Source organism: Lepidochelys kempii, chromosome 5 (assembly GCF_965140265.1).
Source record: "Lepidochelys kempii isolate rLepKem1 chromosome 5, rLepKem1.hap2, whole genome shotgun sequence".
In the NCBI taxonomy this organism is placed as follows: Eukaryota; Metazoa; Chordata; order Testudines; family Cheloniidae; genus Lepidochelys; species Lepidochelys kempii.
Genome location: NC_133260.1, coordinates 113,643,480 through 113,665,418, shown reverse-complemented (window position 1 = coordinate 113,665,418; position 21,939 = coordinate 113,643,480). Strand labels below are relative to the sequence as shown.

The 21,939-nt window shown below is 43.4% G+C and overlaps 2 protein-coding genes across 2 annotated transcripts; both read left to right on the top strand.

Moving 5' to 3' along the window:
- The first annotated feature begins 2,221 nt into the window (after positions 1 to 2,221).
- On the top strand, positions 2,222 to 2,797 carry LOC140912119 (interferon beta-like). Its single transcript, XM_073346281.1, has one exon. The coding sequence runs from the start codon at positions 2,222 to 2,224 to the stop codon at positions 2,795 to 2,797; it is 576 nt and encodes a 191-aa protein (XP_073202382.1).
- Positions 2,798 to 9,057: 6,260 nt separating this feature from the next.
- LOC140912118 (interferon beta-like) lies at positions 9,058 to 14,307 on the top strand. Its single transcript, XM_073346280.1, has 2 exons — positions 9,058 to 9,364; positions 14,042 to 14,307. Exons 1-2 carry the CDS (start codon positions 9,058 to 9,060, stop codon positions 14,305 to 14,307), a joined length of 573 nt encoding a protein of 190 aa, XP_073202381.1.
- The last annotated feature ends 7,632 nt before the right edge of the window (positions 14,308 to 21,939 follow it).

The window sequence follows — 21,939 nt, the reverse complement described above, 5'->3', positions numbered from 1 at the left end:
CATCTTTATGAAATTTGTGGCCAGAGGTGATGGTGGTGGCTCTGCCCTTGCGGCCCTGCAAGTCAGTGTGTACACCTTTCCTCTGGGTGTCTTCTTAGGGAAAGGACCCAGAATATCCACAGCTACATGCTGAAACAGAACCTCAATTTTGGGAAGTGGCTGAAGAGGGGCCTTGACCTGGTCACATTGCACCTGGGAGCCATACAAACTCTTCTTCAAAGTCTAACTTCTTCACTACCCCTATCGTGCAGAGGAGAACTGCCTGACAATCATTCTATCGCATTGTTTTGAAGCTGTGCTCTGTGGAAGAAGCTTTTAATCTACTTAAGAGCCATTTGGTGTTATCCATCATCTATGACTTTAGGTCTTCCTGTGGGAAAGCCAACCACAGGTGGATGAAAGGGAGAAAAACACCACCAATACATCCCCACTTAAGCTCCCCCTTTTCATTCCACTAGCAGGCAGGAGGAAATGATTTCTGTGATGAAAGCTGGGGAAACTGATGACACGATGGCTTCTGCACAGAACACAAAATCTTTCCAAACAGTGCACCTGAGTGTCTGCATCACTTCTAGGGCTTTGTCAGACCTCCCTTCCAGTCCCTATCAGCGTGGTTCCATTACAGTCACCCTGTCAGGGCTGCCCCAGGCTGAAACAATGGCTGCTGGGGGTGTGAAACTTCAATAAGAGCGACCAAAAGCATGGTCTCATTCATATCCTGGGTTTGCAGTTTTGTTCATTTGCTTTCAGCACCCTGCAACATCTTCCCCTGGGATTTCACCCGGGTGTGGAATACAGATGCCCAACACCCCTGGAAAGTCATGGGAGAATGGGGAGCAGAGCCCATTACAACCTGCGGGCTGCGGTAAGTCTGCTTTCTCTGCTTTGCAGGGTGTCTTTCAAAAACTTAAAGCTAAAAATCTCAAATGTCTTATAAAAGTGCAGGAAGACTTGGGAGACTCTAACCAAATTAATATGCACAAAAATGTTTTCATGCTTTCTTTATGTGATTTTTCTTTTTTAATTTCAGTGAAAATAGTTTTCTTCTTGAATTAAAACAGATTTCCCTGCCATGATGGAAACTCCAGAACAACAGTGCTAGGGCTTGAGATCCAGAAAATGAAACGTGTCCACAGGAAGTGAAGAGAATTAAACAAACAAGAAGAATTTCCCTGCCCAAGCCCAAGGGAAGGCCAATATTAAACGAGAAGGAACCAGCAAAAATGGTGAACACTGAATTTCATTTTTTTAAAAAATATTTGAATTCTTTCATTCCAGGACACACTTGGTAAAAAACACATAATGTGACTTCTCTGCATAACCTCCTTCTGACCACATTGTAAATCATAGTCATCCACGTGGGTACCTCTCTAGCATGCGTTACTATACTAATTGCTCATCCTGTTTTATGAATTCTTCTCAATTTTTTACTCCTGTCAGCTACTTGGAGTGATCGACAGGACATGATTTTCACACCTTTCAGCTTCATCTATTCCTGAGCTCCACTCTGTATATTAAGACCTGAAAATAACAATGAGTTAAGGTGACATTTTCTCAGAGCACTCTCTCTCTTATGGTTTCACAGAAGGAAGATGCCAATAGTTTGTGCTGTCTAGATTTTAAATGTGCCTTCAAAACAGAGGACATCATTAAAGTTGAGATTTGCCAAATATTTTTGGGAGACCTAACCCTTTCCTCCCACATTTACTTCTTCAATGCCTGGGGAACTTTAAATATTCCTAAACAATTTCTGTCTCTCAAATGAAGGAGGTAATGAATGGCAAGTGCACTGTCTGACAAATTGGAGGTCTTTTCTGTACCGCTGTGGAATTGTGGCTGACCTTCTTCAATTACAGAAATTAAAATATGACAAAATGCCTGTATGTCAGGCGTGGTCACTTTCACGCACACACAAAAAGAAAGAAAGAAAGAAAGAAAGAAAGAAAGAAAGAAAGAAAGAAAGAAAGAAAGAAAGAAAGAAAGAAAGAAAGAAAGAAAAAGGAAATGTGGTAAAAGAACTAGAAAACAGAAAGAAGAACAGAAAGAAAAATTCTGAAACCTTCAGGAAAATCTCGTAAACAGAAAATGATCAAAGAAACATTCTCCAACCAAATACTTAAATTCAGAGACAAAAAGGAAAGTCACAGCAGTCTACGTAGGACCCTCAACGAACTCCAGGCTCAAGGTTCCACACAAAGCAAAGGAGCGTATACACATCATCATGACCACCAGGTTTTTGCTGCACATTTGCCTCATACTGCTCTTCTCCACTGAAATCTCATCTTGGCTCTGTACCATGCTTCACTTCCAGCAGAACAAAGTGAACAAAGAGAGCTTAGAGCTTCTGCAGAAAAGGAGCGGAATTTTCCCCTCACAATGCATAAATGAAAGGGCAGCTTTCAAGCCCACCCAGGATATTGTCCAACTTTCAGTGGCCCAGAAGGAGAATGCCAAGGTGGTAATTCAAGCGATCCTCCAAGAGATCTTCAACATCTTTAGCAAAAACCTCACCCAAAGTGCCTGGGATGCCACTTCCATAGTCAGGTTCCAAAATGGCCTTTACCAGCAAATTCAGCGGCTGGAGGCATGTTTGAGAGCACAGATGGAGAAGGAATTAACCAACCCGGAAAGTAAGGACCTCCAGATCATCAGTCGGAGTGTGAAACAATACTTTCAGGGGATAGATGCTTTCCTGAAAGAAAAGCAATACAGCCTGTGTGCCTGGGAGATCATTCGCATGGAAATACCCAGATGTTTTGTACTGATTGACAAACTCACTCGACGGCTGAGTAACTAAGGTACAGTACAAATCCTGTCCTTGGAGTAAATGAATTAAACATTAGTGTCAATTATACAGTTGTACAGAGATAGCGGATATCTTATAACTCTGCTTATATAGGGCCTGATCCTTCTTCTACAGGGTCAGTGGCCAAATCGCAACCGATTTCCTTGGCAGCAGCTTCAGGCTCTTCCTGTCCTGTCCTGGAAATGGATTTGCAATTACAGGGATTTATTTTTTCAATTGTCATTTTGGTTTGCGATTCTTCATAATCTCCCACATATCAGGTGATGTTATGTATTGCATAATTGGCAGACCATGCAACAAAGTACATATATTTGGAATCCTTAGCCACCTCACCAGTACTTTGGTCATCAAATAATGATACCCCCAAAGTACTCTGACTTCTATATATGTAGTATGTTTCTATTATGAGCATGGTTGCTATTTATTAATCTGTCCTCATCCTATACCACAGCTTGAGAAGTTTCCTAGAGACATTTATAAGAAATATGAACATAGCGTAAGACTCGTAAGATTATGAGGTGCAGAAAAGATTGACATTCATAAATTTTCTATTGTATTTGTTACTTTGTGTTTCAACCAAATCTCATTTCACTCCAGCTGAGGTTGCAGCGACTACAGAGGTTAAAACAGTTGGACGAAATTGTACTGTGCGGTGGATTCCCTCCTCTCTACTGATCCTTCCCACAGTGATGTCTAAGACTTCTAAGACTCCATACTACTTGACCTTGTATTGTGCAATACACTCACTCAAAATTTAAATCGTAAATGAAGGATATCGATGCAAAAAAGTTACAAGAAAATTAAGAAAGGGTTAGACCTTAAACATTGTTGACATTATGTGTTTGCTCTATTGTTCAATTCTTCTCTGATCAAATCTCATCTCTGAACCGTAACATGCAGCTTAACCACAGTACAACAGCATAACAAATGTGAACTGGAAAAACTTTCCAACAAAAAAGATGTGCATAATTTTCCACTAATGTCGAAACGAAGGGAGACATTTCAGGTGGCTCCAAGAGGTTTTCAGGCCTCGAGTGTCCCTGAAGGGGAATGCCAAGGTGGCAATCCAGAAAATCTTCCAACATATTTCATGCCTCTTGGCAAGAATCTCTCCGAAACGACCTGAGGTGGGAATTCCATTCAGAGATTCCTGCACAGACTCATCAGCAAGTTGGACATCTGGAGACGTTTGGCTGCAGCGATGGAAAACGGGACTCTCTGACCAGGAAGAAAGGACCAACAGTTTCCCAGGATGAATGTGAAGAGATAACAATTCTTTCATAAAAGACAAGCAGTTCAGCCTCTCTGCTAGCAGGAGAATCCATGCGGAATTATGGGGTTTTCAAATGTCGGACAAACTCACAAAGAAGTTTAGAAATTTAAATATCAACATTTTTAGAAGTTCTAACTGAAATCAAGCAATAATTTTTACATGATTTAAAATCTGATGCAGTAGAATTTTAAAAGGTGTTGTTACTATATCTTCTGAAAATATTTTCAGATCCGTTTACGATATTTGTAACAGGGCATTTATGTCAATCTATTATTTATTTATTGTTCTTATTTATGTATTTATCATAGATATTTGTTACTTACCAATAAATAATTATTTTATATAAAATGGCAACCTATACCAGTAATGATTTGAATAAAATACCGATTGAACCAAAAAGAAAGAAAAGGAGAATAAAAAAACCCCTGTAATTGTTCAGCCTGAAAACCCCAATTCCAGAGAGTACTTATGCATGAGACTAACTTAAAGTAGGTGAGCCATCCTGCTCATGTTAGTGCTTCCAGTTCAGAACATGCTTCAATACATTGATGAATCAGTGTCCCAATTCGCACTAATTCCATTTTAAAAATAATCATTACAGAACGATAATTAGCCTTTCCATTCAAACAGACCACACACCACACCTGAATTCTCCCACCTTTTACCATTCTACTTTTTACCAGGTTACTTGTCCCCCAAAAAACTTGTCAGTTTGGGTGTTTGGAGTAGTAGCCAGTTGTGTTGGAAGAGGCTAGATTGGTCCTTTTCCCCCACTAAGCAAGAGTGCATGCACCCCTTAACACACACCAATTACATGTGAATAATGAGAGCAGGAATGGGGCATTCTGAATTAGAATTATCAAAGTTTCTCTTTGTCACCTCGAAAACACATTTCCCCATTGGGTGGAATGCGTCAGTCAGTTACTGCCCACGAAAACTATGGAATTCTTCTGAAAAAGTCTAACAGACCCAAACCCATTCAGCTCTGGGGGAAAACTATTCCCCTTCATTCCATCACACCTTTAATAAAAGAAGGGGAATGCTGAATGCAATGTTCAGCTGAGCTCTGACAATATCACCCGTATCATAAGGAGCAGCCATGCCTGTGGGAAAGCCCAGCTCACACTTCTTAAAAGACAGGAAAAAAATGTTAATTTCTCTCTCTGAGATTCTCCCACATGCTTCCACTCAGGGGCAGGAAGAAGGAGGGGTGGGTTCGTCCGTAGACTTCCTCATGGAAGTGGCTGTTGTTCCATCTCCACACTCAGCAGATTCTATGGTTTCTGCACTGATCAAAAAGGTCTCTCCAGACACAGAGATCTGCAGCATCTCTCTCGCTCTGGTCCCATTAGATTCTCTGCCCCCGTCTTTTCAGTGCCAAGTAGTATTTCCCAGGGCTGCTCCAGGCTGCATGCAGTTGCCCCAGACAACCTTTTAAAGTGTCATTTTTGGGCAGCTGGGATTAGGGTGACCAGATGTCCCGATTTTATCGGGACAGTCCCCATATTTGGAACTTTGTCGTATCTAGGTGCCTATTACCCCTCACCCCCTGCCGCCATTTTTCACACTTGTTGTCTGGTCACCCTAGCTGGGATATCAGCTGGGAAGTCTCTGAAGCTTGGCTTGGGCTTCCTCAGCGAGAGGAAATATACAACCCGTGCCTGGATGGTGTGGTGCTCTGTCACTCTCTACTGGCACCTGAACCATTTAGAGATTGGGGAGTCTGCTACAACCCTGGCTTAAGAGGCATTATCACATGTTCACACAGTCAAGGCTCATGCACTAAGGTTCAAATGTCCAAGGTTCAATCCTGCCTGCTGACAACTTCAGCCTGTCGGCGTTACAAGGGGGGGCTCATCCAACATGTCAATTGGGAAGTCTTTGAAGCTCAGAATGTGCTTTAACATGTCCTCTCCCAGAAATATACCCAGAGATGTTTACCTCTTCCAGGGGCCATGTAGTATGTGTAGATTATAATATGGAGACACTTTGCACAGGATTCTAACACACTATTGCTCTTTAATTAATCACTTGGAAATACAGAAAATGGAACAAAAATTGTAAACCCTATCTGCAATTCCCTGCCTCAGTTTCCGCAACACACAAGGTCATTCAATGAGCCTGTATCAGAATCACTTGGGGTCATCCAACATCCTTCTGTTGCAATGCATCACTTATATGCACAAAAACAGAGCATTCTCCTCCAGCTCACATAACCTGGCCTTGGCCAGTTCATCCCCTTCCTTCCTCTTGCCCAAATGTCCTGTGGGTCTTCCCCCTGGGATTTCTTTTAGAACCTTTTGGTTTTTCATCTGCTCTTTGTTGACCTTCGGTAACTTTCCACTCCTAACCCCCATTCTCCTTAACACCAACTTCGCCAAACTGGTTTCCCAACTCGGAAACACAGTCTTAAAGTTAAGTGTCCCCGTTGTCCTCAGCCTAGTGAGTACCTTCTGGAGGTCCTGTCCAACCGGATGGATACACATAGAAAGAGGTTTCCTATGATGAGGAAATTTCATGACAACAACTTCATAATATCACTTTAAAAGTAATAAGTTTTACAGAGACTCCTCCCCTTTCCCCCGGCCTCCGCCTGACACACACACACACACACACAAACAAACCAAGCCATATGAATCAGGCTTGTGTACACTCAAGTCAGCAATTCTATCCCCCAGTTTTCAGACCAGCCGGTGCCACCCCTCCACTCCCTCCAAATCAGGCGTGTGTGCTCCTTGCCACCAACAACCAGTTTGGTGCACAGAATGGATTAAACTTTCAGTTATAACATCAACAATGCCTAAAGATTACCTAAACCCAACATTTAAAATTATAGTAATCAACCTGCTGGTGGCATCAGATCTAGTGAGGATCCTCCTCTCTACCAAGTTTGGTGTAGGTGGATAGCAGTTCTGAAGAGCTATCAGTCAACAGCAGCACTGCCAACCACATACTTCAGCCACAGCCTGAATATTTGAGACTGATTCAACATTTATGAAAAATGTTTGGCCCTTTGTAAACATTTTCTGAAATATTTGTACGTGTGAGTTTTTGTTGGAAAAGAATATCTCTGGAGTCAGAAAGTATAAGAAACACTCATATCAATACATATTTTAAAGAGACTTTTTCCAGAAAAGTTCATGCAGCCATCTGGAAAGCAGTTTTGAATTAGAAGGCAACCATCCCAGGAACAGACACAATAGCACTGACTCAGGTGAACCATCACACAGGACAAGCAGCAAATTATGAATAGCAAATACTCATAGGGAAATGAGTGTGGTGACGAGGTCCTGAGCAATCAGAGTGGAATGTGTATCAATCATTTGTCAAATCACTTTAACTAAATCCATTAGCAAATTCTGAATTTATTTGCAGATTTGCCTATTGGAAAAGGGGCTAAACTAATCTCTTATTTCACATTCAGATTAAGATGGCTGACACAGAAGAAAAATATGCCAATAAAATTTCCTGCTCTTTTCACTGAAATTTAAATATACAGGATTTCATCAAATTCTAGCAAATACTTCACCCAGCTCAGTCTGCATCTGACCTTTCCCAGAAAACAGGCTCATTGCTGATGAAAATATGCTGAGAGACTTTGTGTCTTTATTCCCATAGCTTTCTTACTTGAACAAGAACAGCTAAGATTCAGATTTTTTTAATTTCTCGCTCTTTCATATAACTATTATCTCCTGAAGCTTCAGCTTGCCAGGAAATGCACACGCAGAACTCCCAGTGGAGTAAATGCAAGATTGGGGTGCAGCACTTCTGGCATGATTGGGTCCCTTATATGGTATACTTATGTACAATAAACTGCCTTCTTTACAGTGACGCTTCCAAATCGTTTAGGCAAAACTCTAGATTATGATTTTAAAAAGTGCTCGAGGTGATGGGAGAGGGAGATGTAAAAGAAGTGACACGGACAGAAATATGGTCATGTTTTCTTCTTTTCCTTCTTTAAAATTAATATGAAAATATTCCTTTTCAATTTTTGGGTTGAAAACCATTCCCCTTCACTGATGGAAACTCCAACATGACAGCCTAGTGCTATGGTATGAAAAACAGAAAGTGAAACTTGCTACAGGATGCAAACTTCACTCATCAGCCCACTTGAATTTCAATGCCCAAGCTCAGTGAAATGCACATTGAAAAAAAGAATAAAGCTTGAATGGTGAAAAGGGAAACACGTTTGAAAGTAACATTCATTTATGTCAGTCACTCTAGTATATTACCAACGATACAGTCTTTGCAAAAAGAAAAGGAGGTCTTGTGGCACCTTAGAGACTAACAAATTGAGCTGTAGCTCACGAAAGCTTGCGCTCAAATAAATTTGTTAGTCTCTAAGGTGCCACAAGTCCTCCTTTTCTTTTTGCGAATACAGACTAACACGGCTGCTACTCTGGAACAGTATTTTCAGTTATCAGTTTCTTAAGTAAACCTCCCAGTTTCTCAGTGCCCTCTGTCCATCCTCTGGTCTTCCCTACACACAGGGATTTTCCTCTCTCATCAGACGGATAGTCTTGCTGATGTAACTTACTGATCTAACAGATGTTTAGATCTGCCTAGCACTACTAACTACAGATACTTGGGAGTAGACAGGCAGGTCTAATCAGCTAACAGTTAATCATCACTCTTCTGACCCTTTAAATTTTCTTTATCTAAGAGGGTGGGGCGGGGGGCCCTCAGGAAAGAAATATAGGGATTCTTTCTTCTAAAAAAAGGGAATGACTGTGATTTTGTTCTTCCAATGACTTGTTTGCTTCCACTAAATAGAAAGGAGGAAAATGAAAGTAAAAACCTCAAGCAGGCAAAAGCTTGAAAAGTAGAAAGTGATGAAAGAAAAATCTCTTCCTACAGAATCCTTAAATTCCTACTTAAATTCAGAGATATGGGTCGAAAACACAAAAGTTTACAGAAGACCTTCAACAGGCACCAGTTACTCAGTTCTACACAAACACAGGGAATCTAAGACATCATCATGATCAGCAGGAGTTTGCCGCAATTTTGCCTCGTGCTGCTCTTCTCCAGTGAAATGTCATGTCTGGACTGTAACAGGCTGCATGTTCTACAAATCAGAATGAACAGCGAGAGTTTTGAGCGTCTGGAGAAAATGGGTGGCAACTTTCCCTTCCAATGTCTAAGTGAAGGGATAGCTTTCAAGCCCAGAGATATCCTCAAGCTCCGACTGTCCCACCAAGAGAATGCCAAGGTAGCCATCCAGCAGATCCTCCAAGAGCTCTTCCATATCTTTAACAACAATCTTACCCAAGCTGCCTGGAATGGGACTTCCATAAAGGAATTCCAAAATGGACTTCACCAGCAGATTGAGAAGCTGGAGACGTGTTTGAGTGCTGAGATGGAAAAGGAGGTAACCTACCCAGGAAATGAGAACCTCCTGCTCACCAGCCTCAAACTGAAGAGATACTTCCAGACAATAGAGGATTTCCTGAAAGAAAAGCAATAGAGGATTTCCTGAAAGAAAAGCAATCTCCCGTGTGCCTGGGAGATCATCTGTGTGGAAATATCCAGATGTTTCCTCATGCTCGACAAACTCACCAAGAGACTTGAAAATGAAGGTACCATCTTTTCTTTTTTCCTAGAAAAACTCAAATGATATTATTTGAATAAAACAGCTGGTGAAAGATGGGTGATAGGGTTATAACTCCTAATACGTCGGGCCCAATCTTTCTCCCATAGTAATTTTATGCATACAGCTATTTCAAACGCATGCTCAAATCTTTTCAGAGTAGCATATAATTTAGTGCTTCTCTACCACACACAATATTCTATATGAAAAATATACAAATATATCATAACTGCTAATTAAAGACAAAATATTGTTAAGTTATAACTAACTATGCCAAATAGAAAAGAACAGTGAGAAGCCCCCTTTCAACAACTGCCTCGTTAGACAACATTCCAGTTAGGACACCAGAAAACGGGGGGTCTGTGTTCACACACTTCTATCCCATCAGCTCATTTTGCACATAGGGATGGCCGAGGGTTCTTATTCTGCTTTTCTTTCTTTTGTTTACCGCTAAATTCAACAGCTTTAGTAACAACAAATTGTGATAAGATTACAAGTGCACAAAGGCTCAGGATTTAGGATTTGACATCTGGTTAGAAAAAGATGGCCTCTATTTGGCATGCTTCCAGTAATGGCATGCTTCCAGTAATGATGCTATGAAAACAGCTGAATGAAACTGCACCTCCACTGGAGTCCTGCGTCTCTAAACTGATTCTCGAATCAGCAGCTTTCGAGACTCCTATCAGTCCATCTTGAATTAAGCAAACTGCCAAACTTCAACTGCACTATTTATGTCCTCCTTGCCATTACCAGACTGACTTATTCACATGAGAAAATGTTAAACAGAAGATTTCCTGAAAATAGCCCAGAGAAACCCAGAAAGAGACTGCCAAAGTGGACATCCAGGAGATCCTCCAACAGATTTCCTACATCCAGGGGTGAAAGTAACTTAAAGGACTTACCAGTATGCCACAGTCCTGAGCAGGGCGTAGGGCCTCAACCGGAAGAGGCGTGGTCTCAACCGGAAGAGGCCCAGCCTTTAAATCCCAGGTCTTTAAATCCCGGGCTACCAGCTGCAGAGGCGGCTGGGTGTGCCGGAGCTCGCGGTGATTTAAAGGGCCTGGGGCTCCATCCGCCGCTACTGCAGTGGAGCCCCGGGCCCTTTAAATCGATGACAGAGCCCCAGGGGCTCTCGGCTGCCTCTGCTACCCCAGGGCTTGGGGCTCTAGCGGATATTTAAAGGGCCTGGGGTCCCTGCATCGGCTGGAGCCCCAGGCTCTTTAAATTAGGCACTCTGAAATTTTAAACTAGTCCAAATATATATTCTTTTCCTGCACTGTGAAAAGATTTTCAGATCATTTTACTGGATTTGTAAAAGTGTCTTTATGTTGATCCATTTATATTTATTCACAATATTAATGTATTGCTTTTATTTATTTTTTCAGAGGTTTTATAATATTTATAAATAAATATTTATTTCTACAAAATAGCAACCTACAGCAGTAGTGATTTGTACTAATTAGATTTTTTTTAAAAAACAGAGACCCAATAAAAATCTTCTCTTGTTTTCCCTTAAGACTCCAGTTCAGCAAAGGACTTGTAAACATTTGCCTAACTTTAAGTACACGAGCTTTCCTGTGACATAACAGATCATTTTCACCCACAACATTTGTAGTTGCAAGTGTTTGGAGCAGTAGCTCATTGTGATGAAATGAAAGGGATGATGGAGACACAGGCATTCTAAGGGGAAGACTTCAGGCTGTCTTGGTACAACGTTGCTTGTCCCCTTCCTCCCCAATGAGATGTGTGTGAACTGTCAGGTTTCCATGTACGCAGACTCCATATCTCCCCCACCACCACCATCAGGGAGGCTTACGTGGGTCTAATTTTCCCCCTCCACCAGTCAGGTTTGGGTATACTTGGCTCACAAACACTATCAAGCTTGTACATACCCAACCCCTCCTGTGAATCAGGCTTGTAAGCATCTGCTGCTGCTTCCCTTTGCTCTCCCCCGGGTGCTCCCAAAACAAGCGTGTGTGCTTAGGGACCGCATGTTGCACCAACAACCACCAGCTGAAGGAGCACACTGCATCAAAATTTCAGTTGAGCTGTGAATGACTAAAAATTACCCTAAACACAAAAGTTAAAAATTACCTGAAAGCAAAAAACCATCCATTGGACCAAATCTTGTAAGGATCTCGCTGCCAAGTTTGGGTAGATCGATAGTATTTTTGAAGAGCTATTAGTCAGTCCCATCATTGTCTAGCATTAGTTTAAGTCACACTCTAAATCTGGAGATTTCTTATTTAAAAGTTTTTAAAGAACTCAAACAACCATTACATTAAATGTTCAAATAGTAAAAAAACAAAGTGTGTGTGAATTTTTACACTGATTGGAAACCTGCCTTTGGGAAAAAAACCAGGAAGGTATGTCCCATTTTAAATCCCTTTTGTAACACAGTCCAAACCATGGTGTCTCTACTAGGAGACTAAATTCTTCACAGTCAACAGATGGCAGCATTGCAGAAGCTTTTGCCCTCTGTTCTCTTTCGCTGAGGGGTTCTCAAACATTTCATTATGTGGGCCTCATCTTACAAAAATTGATCCTTTCCCCTCCCATTCAGGATCAGCTAACATTTGTGTGGCAGGTACACCAAATGCTTACAAAGAAAGGTAGTACTAGAAACGCATTTATATAAGTTTAGCGGTCTTTAAAGGAACGTAGGATCTGCCAGTTCTCTGAAGACCATCACCCAGTATTCCACGTACTGCCACTGATTCAGGAAACTCAGTTTGGGACCTGCTGGTTTAGAGGCATGTACAAGGAGTTAACTCTTAAAACAAAAGCCTCTCCTTTCTTATGGTGCAGTTTCTTCCAAGAGCTGTAGCCATCAGCTGTCCAAGTTCATTCCTGCCCAAATCTTTCTCCTTTCATTCATTCCTTCATGTAGTTGGAGCCAAAGGTTATATTGACAAAACACAATCATCTGAGAATAATGAGAGCAAAATTACACTGCATAAAAAAGTCAAGGATTACAAAATCACCAGCCCCAGAATGTATCCCCCGCCCCTCTGATGGAACATGGCCGTCATATAGCACCTGGGAGTCATACAAACTCTTCAGACTCTAACTGCTTTGTTGCTCATGGAGTGCAGTGGGGATCCTCCTGACATTCATCCCATCATATTGTTTATAAGATGTGCTATGTGGAAAAAATCCATTCATCTATTGAAGAAGCCATTTGATGCCATGTATCATCTAAGATTTCAGGCCTTCCTGTGGGAAAGCCAACCACAGGGGGATAGAAAGGGAGGAACATGCTAATAATACATCCCCACTTCAGCTCACTTTTATCCTTCCGCTGGCAGGCAGCAGGGGATACTCGCAGGTTTCTCCCCAGCCTTCATCATAGAAGCAGATGAGCCTGTGGCTTCTACACAGAACACAAGGTCTTTTCACACAGAGCTACTGAGTTTCTGCATCAGTTGTTGGGACCACTCAGAGCCCCGTTCCGGTCCCTGTCAGCGAGGTTCCCTTACAGCCAGGAAACCAGGGCTTCCTTCAGACTGCAGTTGCCTCAGACACTCTCTGTAGGTGACATGGAGAGATGCACCCACCAGACCTGTAGTAGCACTGCCCCAACTCAATGCGCGTCTGCTCGTTCCAGGCCCCACACGTGGATCATAACTGTATGGAGAACACCCCAAGAGGGAACTGGGAGCAAAAGCTTCTGACTCCATGGCACCTCATCTCACCCCACACACACTTCCATGTGGCACAGGGAAGAGGCATAAGCAGAGGGCTCTACCCCTGCATAGATCCTCTGCAACAGGATCTGAGGCCCTTGTAACTAAGTTTTCTCAAATAATAGACTGGTTCTTTGCCTACTTGCTGCAGGGAAGATGGAAGTAGGGGTGCTGGGGTTGAGCAGCGTCACGTAACATTAGCAAGTGAATGCATGGTCTCCATCATATACAGGGTTTACAGTTTTGTTCAATGGCTTTCAGCAGCCATACAACAACAAGTATTCCAGTGCCCCTAAATTGCTGTCACCATATAGATTTACTGAAAAAGATGATTTGGCTCCCCCGCCCCACATTACCCTGTGATTACTTTGTTACCTTATCCTCTCCTAGTATTCATACTACAGTACTTATTTCCCTCTCTCCTCAACATCTTCTCTGGACTTCACCCTCGTGGGGGATAAACATCCCCAACACCCATGCAAAGTAATGCGAGAATGGGGAGCGTAGTGCATGGCAATATGGAGGCTCTGGTAAGTCTGCTTTCTCTGCACTATTCAGAAACTTTCATGTAGCTGATGCAAGACTCTGATAGTTCTTATCAAAGTGCAGGAAGCCTTGGGAGACTCTAACCAAATTAATATGCACAGAAATGTTTTCATGGTTTATTCAGGTGATTCCATAGTCAGGGGCTTCCATAGTTAGGTTCCAAAATGGCCTTTACCAGCAAATTCAGCAGCTGGAGGCATGTTTGAGAGCACAGACAGAGAAGGGCTTAACCAACCCTGAAAGTCAGGACCTCCGGATCACCAGTCGGAAAGTGAAAAAATACTTTCAGGGGATAGATGCTTTCCTGAAAGAAAAGCAATACAGCCTGTGTGCCTGGGAGATCATTCCTGTCGAAATACCCAGATGTTTTGTGCTGGTTGACAAACTCACTCGAAGGCTGAGTAACTAAGGTACAGTACAAAACTTTTCCCTGGAGTAAATGAATTCACTTTAAGGTAATTTATACAGCTGAACAGAGATAACGGATATTTTATAACTCTGCTTATATAGGGCCTGATTCTTCTTCTATAGGATCAGTGACCAAATCGCAACTGATTTCCATGGCAGCAGCTTTAGGCTCTTCCTGTCCTGTGCTGGAAATGGATTTTCAGTGACATGGATTTATTTTTTGGTGTTTCTACTATTATTTATTTTTGCACATCTTCATAATCTTTCACATATCAGTACTGTTGTGCAGTAGGGAATTGGCAGACCATGCAACAAAGTACACATATGTGGAATCCTTCGGCACCTCACCAGCACTTTGTGGTGTGGGAGGGAAGGAAATATCATTATCTGATGACCAAAGCACTCTGACTTCGACATAAGTAGTGCGTTTCTACAATTATAAGCGTGGCTATTAATTAATTTGTCCTCATGAGAACTATTTCTAGTATTCCAAGGTTTGAGAAGTTTCCTAGAGACTTTTTTAAAAAAATATGAACATACTAAAAGACTTGCGAGCTTATGTGTGGAAAAGATATTGTCATTTAATTTCTTAAGATCAATTCAATGAAGATTATATTTTTTCCCTTTGTGTTTCAACTATTTCCAATTTCATTTCAGCTCCGGATGCTGCAACTATTGGGGTGAAGACAGACGGATGCAGTGGAATCCCTCCTCTATGCAGGTTCTTCCCACAGTGACGTCTAAAACTCCATAATGCTTGATGTATTATGCCGTATATTCACTCTCACGAAATTCCAACTGCACAAATTTCATTTTATGTGATAATATTCTGTTCATTTACTCAGGTTTAAAATGCAAAATGAAGGATATCGATGCAAAAAAGTTACAAGACAATTAAGAATTTTAAAAGAAAGGGTTGGACCTTAAACATTGTTGACATTGTGTGTTTGCTCTATGTTTCTATGATCTCTTCTCTGATCCAATCTCACCTCTGAACTGTAATATGCAGTATAACCACAGTATAACAGCATAACACTCATGAACTGGAACAGCTTCCAAACAAGCTCCCTGAGGCGGGAGTTCCAGTCAGAGATTCCAACATAGACTCATCAGCCAGCTGGCCATCTGGAGACAGGTTTGGTTGCAATGATGGAAAGCGGGACTCTCTTACCAGGACGGAAGGACGGACCTTCAGCTCACCAGGATGAAGGTGAAGAGATACCAGTTCTTTCCTCTAGCAGACAAGCAGTTCAGCATCAGCGCTGGCAAGAGAATCCAAGTGGAATTATGCAGTTTTCAATTACAGAACAAAGTCACAAAGAAGTTTAGAAATTAAAAATACCAACCGTTTTAGAAGGACTAACTGAAATCAATGAACATTTTAGACATGATTTACAATGAGATGCAGTGGAATTTTAAAAGCTGTTGTGACTACTTATTCTATTTGTGCATTGTGGAAATAGTTTCAGGGCATTTTATGATATTTGTAACAGGATATTTATATCAGTCTATTATTCATTGCTCTTATTTATATTTTATTGTAGATTAATTGGAATAAATTATTATTTTCTACAAAATGGCAACAGAGTGGTTATGATTTGGTTAAAAAAAATCCAACCAAACACTCTATTATTGTTCAGCCTTAAAACCCCAAGTCCAGAAAGTACTTATGCACGTGACTTCTAGTATGTGACCCATCCTACTGGTGTTCATGCTTCCAGCTGGGAACATACTTAGATACACAGATGAATCAGTGTGCAAGTGTACTGTACTTCCATAGGAAAAAGGAGGTATGGAGTGATAATTAGTCTTTCCACGATAACAAACCATGCACCACACCTGATCTCTGCCTCTTTTTCCTCTGCTACTTTTTCCTTGGTTGTTTTCCCCGAGCAGATAACTTCTTGTTGTGGATGTTTGGTGAAGTAGATGTGCTGGAAAAGGCCAAACTACTGCCGGGAGGGGTGGGGAAGGGGAGAAGAGGGCACCAGTCAAGACAGTATTCACCCTCAAACACACACCAGTTAAGGTACCGTTTAATTAGCTTGCTCATAACTCCATCAATCAGGTTCGTGTGCCTTCACATACCACCTCCCCACAATACATTTAAAAGCACCAGCCCGCCCATTAAGTGTGAGCTTCCATGAATGCCCATTATTTGTGTGTCCCACACACACATTCGGTTCCATCATTTTTGTGTGAGCGCAGCACAGACAAAATTCATTCTTGAGTGCACACCACAAGCAAAAGTACATGTGTGTAATGAGAGCGGGAATAGGGCATTGGAATGAGGATTATCAAAGCTTCTCTGTCACCTCTAAAATGCAGCCCCCAGTTTGGGGGTGTCAAGGTTCCTTCCCCACTCTGAACTCTAGGGTACAGATGTGGGGACTGCATGAAAGACCCCCTAAGCTTATTCTTACCAGCTTAGGTTAAAAACTTCCTCAAGGTACAAACAGGGAAAGAGCCAACTTGGAGAGGCCTTACCCCCAAAATATCCCCCCAAGCCCTACACCCGCTTTCCTGGGGAAGGCTTGATAAAAATCCTCACCAATTTGCATAGGTGAACACAGACCCAAACCCTTGGATCTTTAGAACAATGAAAAAGCAATCAGGATCTTAAAAGAAGAATTTTAATGAAAGAAACAGTAAAAGAATCACCTCTGTAAAATCAGGATGGTAAATACCTTACAGGGTCATCAGATTCAAAACATAGAGAATCTCTCCAGGCAAAACCTTAAGTTACAAAAATATACATTCCATTCAGCACAGCTTATTTACCAGCCATTTAAACAAAAGGAAATCTGATGCATTTCTAGCTAGATTGCTTCCTAACTTTTTACAGGAGTTCTTAAGAGCGTTCCTGATCTGTTCCCGGCAAAAGCATCACACAGACAGACAGACAGATCCTTTGTTCCCCCCCCCACTCCAGCTTTGAAAGTAACTTATCTCCTCCTTGGTCATTTTGGTCAAGTGCCAGCAAGGTTATCCTAGCTTCTTAACCCTTTACAGGTGAAAGGGTTTTGCCTCTGGCCAGGAGGGATTTTATAGTTCTGTATACAGAAAGGTGTTACCCTTCCCTTTATACTTACGACAGGGGGAATACATCAGTCAGTCACTATCCAGGAACAATACTGAATTCTTCGGAAAAAGTCTAACTGCCCCAAACCTATTCTGTGCCAGGGAGAAACCATTCCCATTCATGCCAGCAGACCTTGAATTAAAAAAGGGACATACGGAATGGAGAATTCAGTTGAGCTCTTTGACAATATTACCTGTATCATAAGGAGCAGCCAATGCCTGTGAGGAATCCCAGCTCGCATTTCTTAAAAGAGAGGAAAACTGTGTAAATATCCCCCACTGAAGTTCTCCCGCATCCTTCCAATGGTGGGCAGGAAGGAGGAGGAGCAGGTTGGACCCCAGCCTTCCTCATGGAAGTGGCTGTCATTCCATCTCCACACTCAGCAGAGTCTATGGTTTCTGCACTGATCAAAAAGGTCTCTCCAGACACAGATCTGAAGCATCTGTCTCAGCTCTGGTCCCATTAGATTCCCTCCCCCAGTCCTTTCAGTGCCAAAGAGTGTTTTCAGAACCACGATCCACCTACACAAAACTTGGTGGAGAGGTGGAGCCTCACTAGATCTGATGCCACCAGCAGTTTTATCACTATAAGAGCTGAGAAAGGAAAAGGAAAAAAAAATAGAAATCAGCTGTTGCCACCAGCTAAGTAAAAACCACGTGCACAAACCTCGTAAGACACCAAAAATACAACCCTGTTCTTAAAAAAGGTGAATATTAAAAAAAAAAAAGAGAGCAAGAGAGAGAGAAAGCTAATCACATCTTTCTAGATATTTCCTGATCTACGTAGATATCAAAGGTTTCAAATGAGTAGTTTCTAAGTATGATACTGATGATAGTTCATACCTGGCCACAGGCATCTGACAGCAAAGCTGCTGCCTTCTCGAACTCTCCAGTTGGGAGGACAGACAGAGAGATAAAGGGACAGTTTTTCCTCCATTTTAAGAAGTTCCAGCATGGTGAGCACTCACTTCCTTTCACTTATGCTTTGCAAAGAGACTTTTTACCCCTTTACAGGTAAAGCAAGTAGAGAACAGCTCTACAATGGATTTTACATCTAACTGGCTGTCCATAAAAGGGAGCTTCCTCCCCACCTTCGTTTAGCACAACAGTTTCACAAAACTTGCAGCCACCGTCCCCCCTCTGGCCTTGCGGCCACCGGTTAAGCCATAGGCTCCTCCGCCTCCTGTAATTTCACCTCTTGGAGATTCCAGCATGCCTGTCTCTCGCTCATCCTCCTTTGTTTTCCTGCTCTCCAGTCAGTTACTGCAGGATTCTCTGTCTACGCCGTGCACTTTGATTCCAGTTGTCGCGGAGTCACTGTGTGACGCTCTGGAACTACTCCATACGAAGCCAGTCAGGACTCTGGGGGGGCATGCTTCCTCTCTTTGAGCATACTGTTTCCAGGGCAAGAAGCTTACACAGCTTTGACCTTCCTGAGTCTGACCTTAGAGCATTCAGCATCCCCTTTTCACACTGTGTGCTTCCTACAGTGAGTCCGCACAGGCGGGGTCCTGGGAAAGCAAAAGGGCCCTGTGCCCCAGCTCCCTAGTCAGAGGTGACTCTCAGCCAGCGTTAACAGAAGGTTTAGTCGTCAACAGGAACACAGAGTAGAACGGAGCTTGCTATTACAGACATCGGTGACTTTAAGCCAAGTCTATCTTGGAAATCCTGAGCCAGACATTGTAGAGCTTTGCAAAGGGAGAGGGCTGCGCGTTGGAATTGGAAAATTAACCAAAGCACAGCTGATTGCCCAGTTGGAAGAGAATGATCACGCTAAGTAGCCAGTTCCTGAGCCAGCTGGGGCCGCAAGAGAGGCTGGGAGCAGCCAGGCAGCCTCTGGGGTCATCCCAGCCACCCACCCAGCCAGGGATGCGGGAGGGGCTGAAAGCAGCCAGGCAGCCCCAGGATCCACTTACCTGACCAGAAGGAGATCTTGCCGACCGAGTTCCCAGTTGATGGATCTGAGACGGTTGGAGTTGGAAATGGGACTGAAACTGCCTCCGTTTAAGGAAGGGGATGATACAGATGCCTTCCTCACTGCCTATGAGAAGCCCTGCAATGTGCACCAGGTTGGCTTGCAGACGGGCTTTGGCATCTGGCCCCCTTACTGGGTCCCAAAGCCATAGAGATGTTCAGCCAGATAGATGAGGTGGAAGCAGGGGACAATGAACTGTTCAAACAAGCCCTGCTGCGCACATCTGAGCTGACCCCGAGGCATACAGGAAAAGGTTCCGGAGTGTGCAGAAGACCCAGGGGATGACCTATCTGAAACTGGTCACGCTGATGGGGAAATACACCCACCAATCCGTAAATGGGGCCAGTGTCCAGACCAAGGAGGATGTGATTGAACTAATGGGGCTGGAGCGATGATATGAACTCCGTCCCCCTGACCTGAGGATATGGTTCATGGACAAGAGGCTGAAGGACCTGCACCATGCAGGGCAGTTGCCTGATGAGTTTGTAGACAGCAGGTCGGGATATGGAATGAAATCCCAGGGGGACAGGCCCACCAAGAGGACCAGCTGGACCTGAGGTGTAATTACTGTGGGAAGCGGGGCCCACAGATGGGCCCGGTACCAAAAGCTCAGGGACAGGATGAGCAAACTGAGCCCTCAAAGGGTTAACTGTGTGGGAGCCCAGCCGGAGGAGGGTCCCCCAGAAGTACCGCCGCAGGCTACTGTACCTGGCCCACGATGTCCCTCTCTCAGGACACCAGGGATTCCAGTGCAGCAAGCAGAGGCTGCTACAGTACTTTTACTGGCCCAGGATCTTTGATACTATCCACAAGTACTGCAGGTCCTGCGACCCCTGCCAGAGGGTGGGGAAGGCCCAGGACAAAGGGAAAGCAGCTTTGAGGCCCCTGCCCATCATAGAGGAGCCTCTCCAGAAGGTGACCCTGGACATAGTGGGACCCCTCAGCAAAGCAACTCGGACAGGGAAAAAATACATCCTGATGGTAGTAGATTTCACTACTCCCTGTCCAGAGGCGGTGGCCGTGTCCTCTATTCAGGCAGACACTGTGGCAGATGCACTGCTGACTGTTTTCGGCAGAGTGGGGTTCCCCAAGGAGGTCCTTACAGACTAGGGCTCCAATTTCATGTCAACTCTGCTCCGGTGCTTGTGGGAGAGGCGTGGGATCCGACACACCTGGGCCTCAGCGTATCACCCTCGGTCCAACGGGCTGGTGAAGAGGTTCAATGGGACCCTAAAGATGATTCTGAAAACTGTTATGAACCAGCACCCACAGGACTGGGACAAGCATTTACCCCACCTACTGTTCGCATACCGGCAAGTGCCCCAGGAATCAACTGGATTCTCTCCTTTCCAGTTCCTTTGTGGGTGGAGAGTGAGGGGACCCCCGGAATTGATGAAGGACGAATGGGAGGGAAAGGCCTCCCCAGATGGAAAAAATCAGTGGTGGAGTACGTACTGACTTTCCCAGAAAAGCTTGCTGAGCTCACGGACTTGACCAGGGAAAATTTAGACAACGGAAGCAAAAAGACTGGTACAACCGCTCAGCGTGTGCCTGCTCCTATGCTACCGGGGACCAGGTGATGGTTCCCATTCCCTTGACAATGGACAAACTACAGGATGCCTGGGATGGGCCCTTGAAGGTCATCAGGCAGCTGAATGAGGTAAACTATGTAGTGAAACCCTTGAAGCCAGAGTCGGGCGCCGGCACAACAAGAGTCCATGAAAAGGTTACATTTCTTCTGGGACAATTAGATCCTCAAAAGCTGAACACATCTTTACATGAAACGTATTCAACACAAGAATGGCCATACTGGGTCAGACCAAAGGTCCATCTAGCCCAGTACCCTGTCTTCCAACAGTGGCCAATGCCAGGTGCTTCAGAGGGAATGGAGAGAACAGGTAATCATCACGTGATCCAACCCATCGCCCATTCCCAACTTCGGGCAAACAGAGGCTACCGACAATGTCCCTCTTCCCACCAGATTTTTCAATTTAAAGCGGATTCACCCAGTCCCTTAACTGTTGTCGTAAAGACACACGTACATATGCTGGACATGGACTTTAGAGAAGCAGTCTGCGACAAATAAGTGGAAGAAGTTTTACATTTCTACCTTTCTTGTATGACTCTCAGGGCCAAATGTTTAACAGACCTCCTGAAAGGCTTCCTCAACATTTGTAGGCAGATTTATTTGCAAGGCAAATTGGTCAGTTACATGTAGTTTCTGGATTTGCATAAGACTTGGTGCAAATGCCAAGGTTTGGCTCTAAAAGATCTGTTAGCTAGCACTCAAACAGGAAACTAAAACCTACTTCTAAAGCAGATAGCTAATTTATTTATTGGCTTTGAAAGATTGCCGCCACCTTTTCGATATCTTCTGCTTGTTCGTAAGTCCTTCCCAGAAGGTCAGTAACAATAATATCCACTTTTATAAATAAAATATTTGCACACCAAGAAGGGACACCATCCAGGTGAGTTCTCCTAACTCCCTACAACAAGTTACCACGTCTATGTTAAATTGAGGGGAAAACAATCAGTAAAGAAACAGATTTTCGTTTTGTGCCTTTTCTAGTTTGGAGT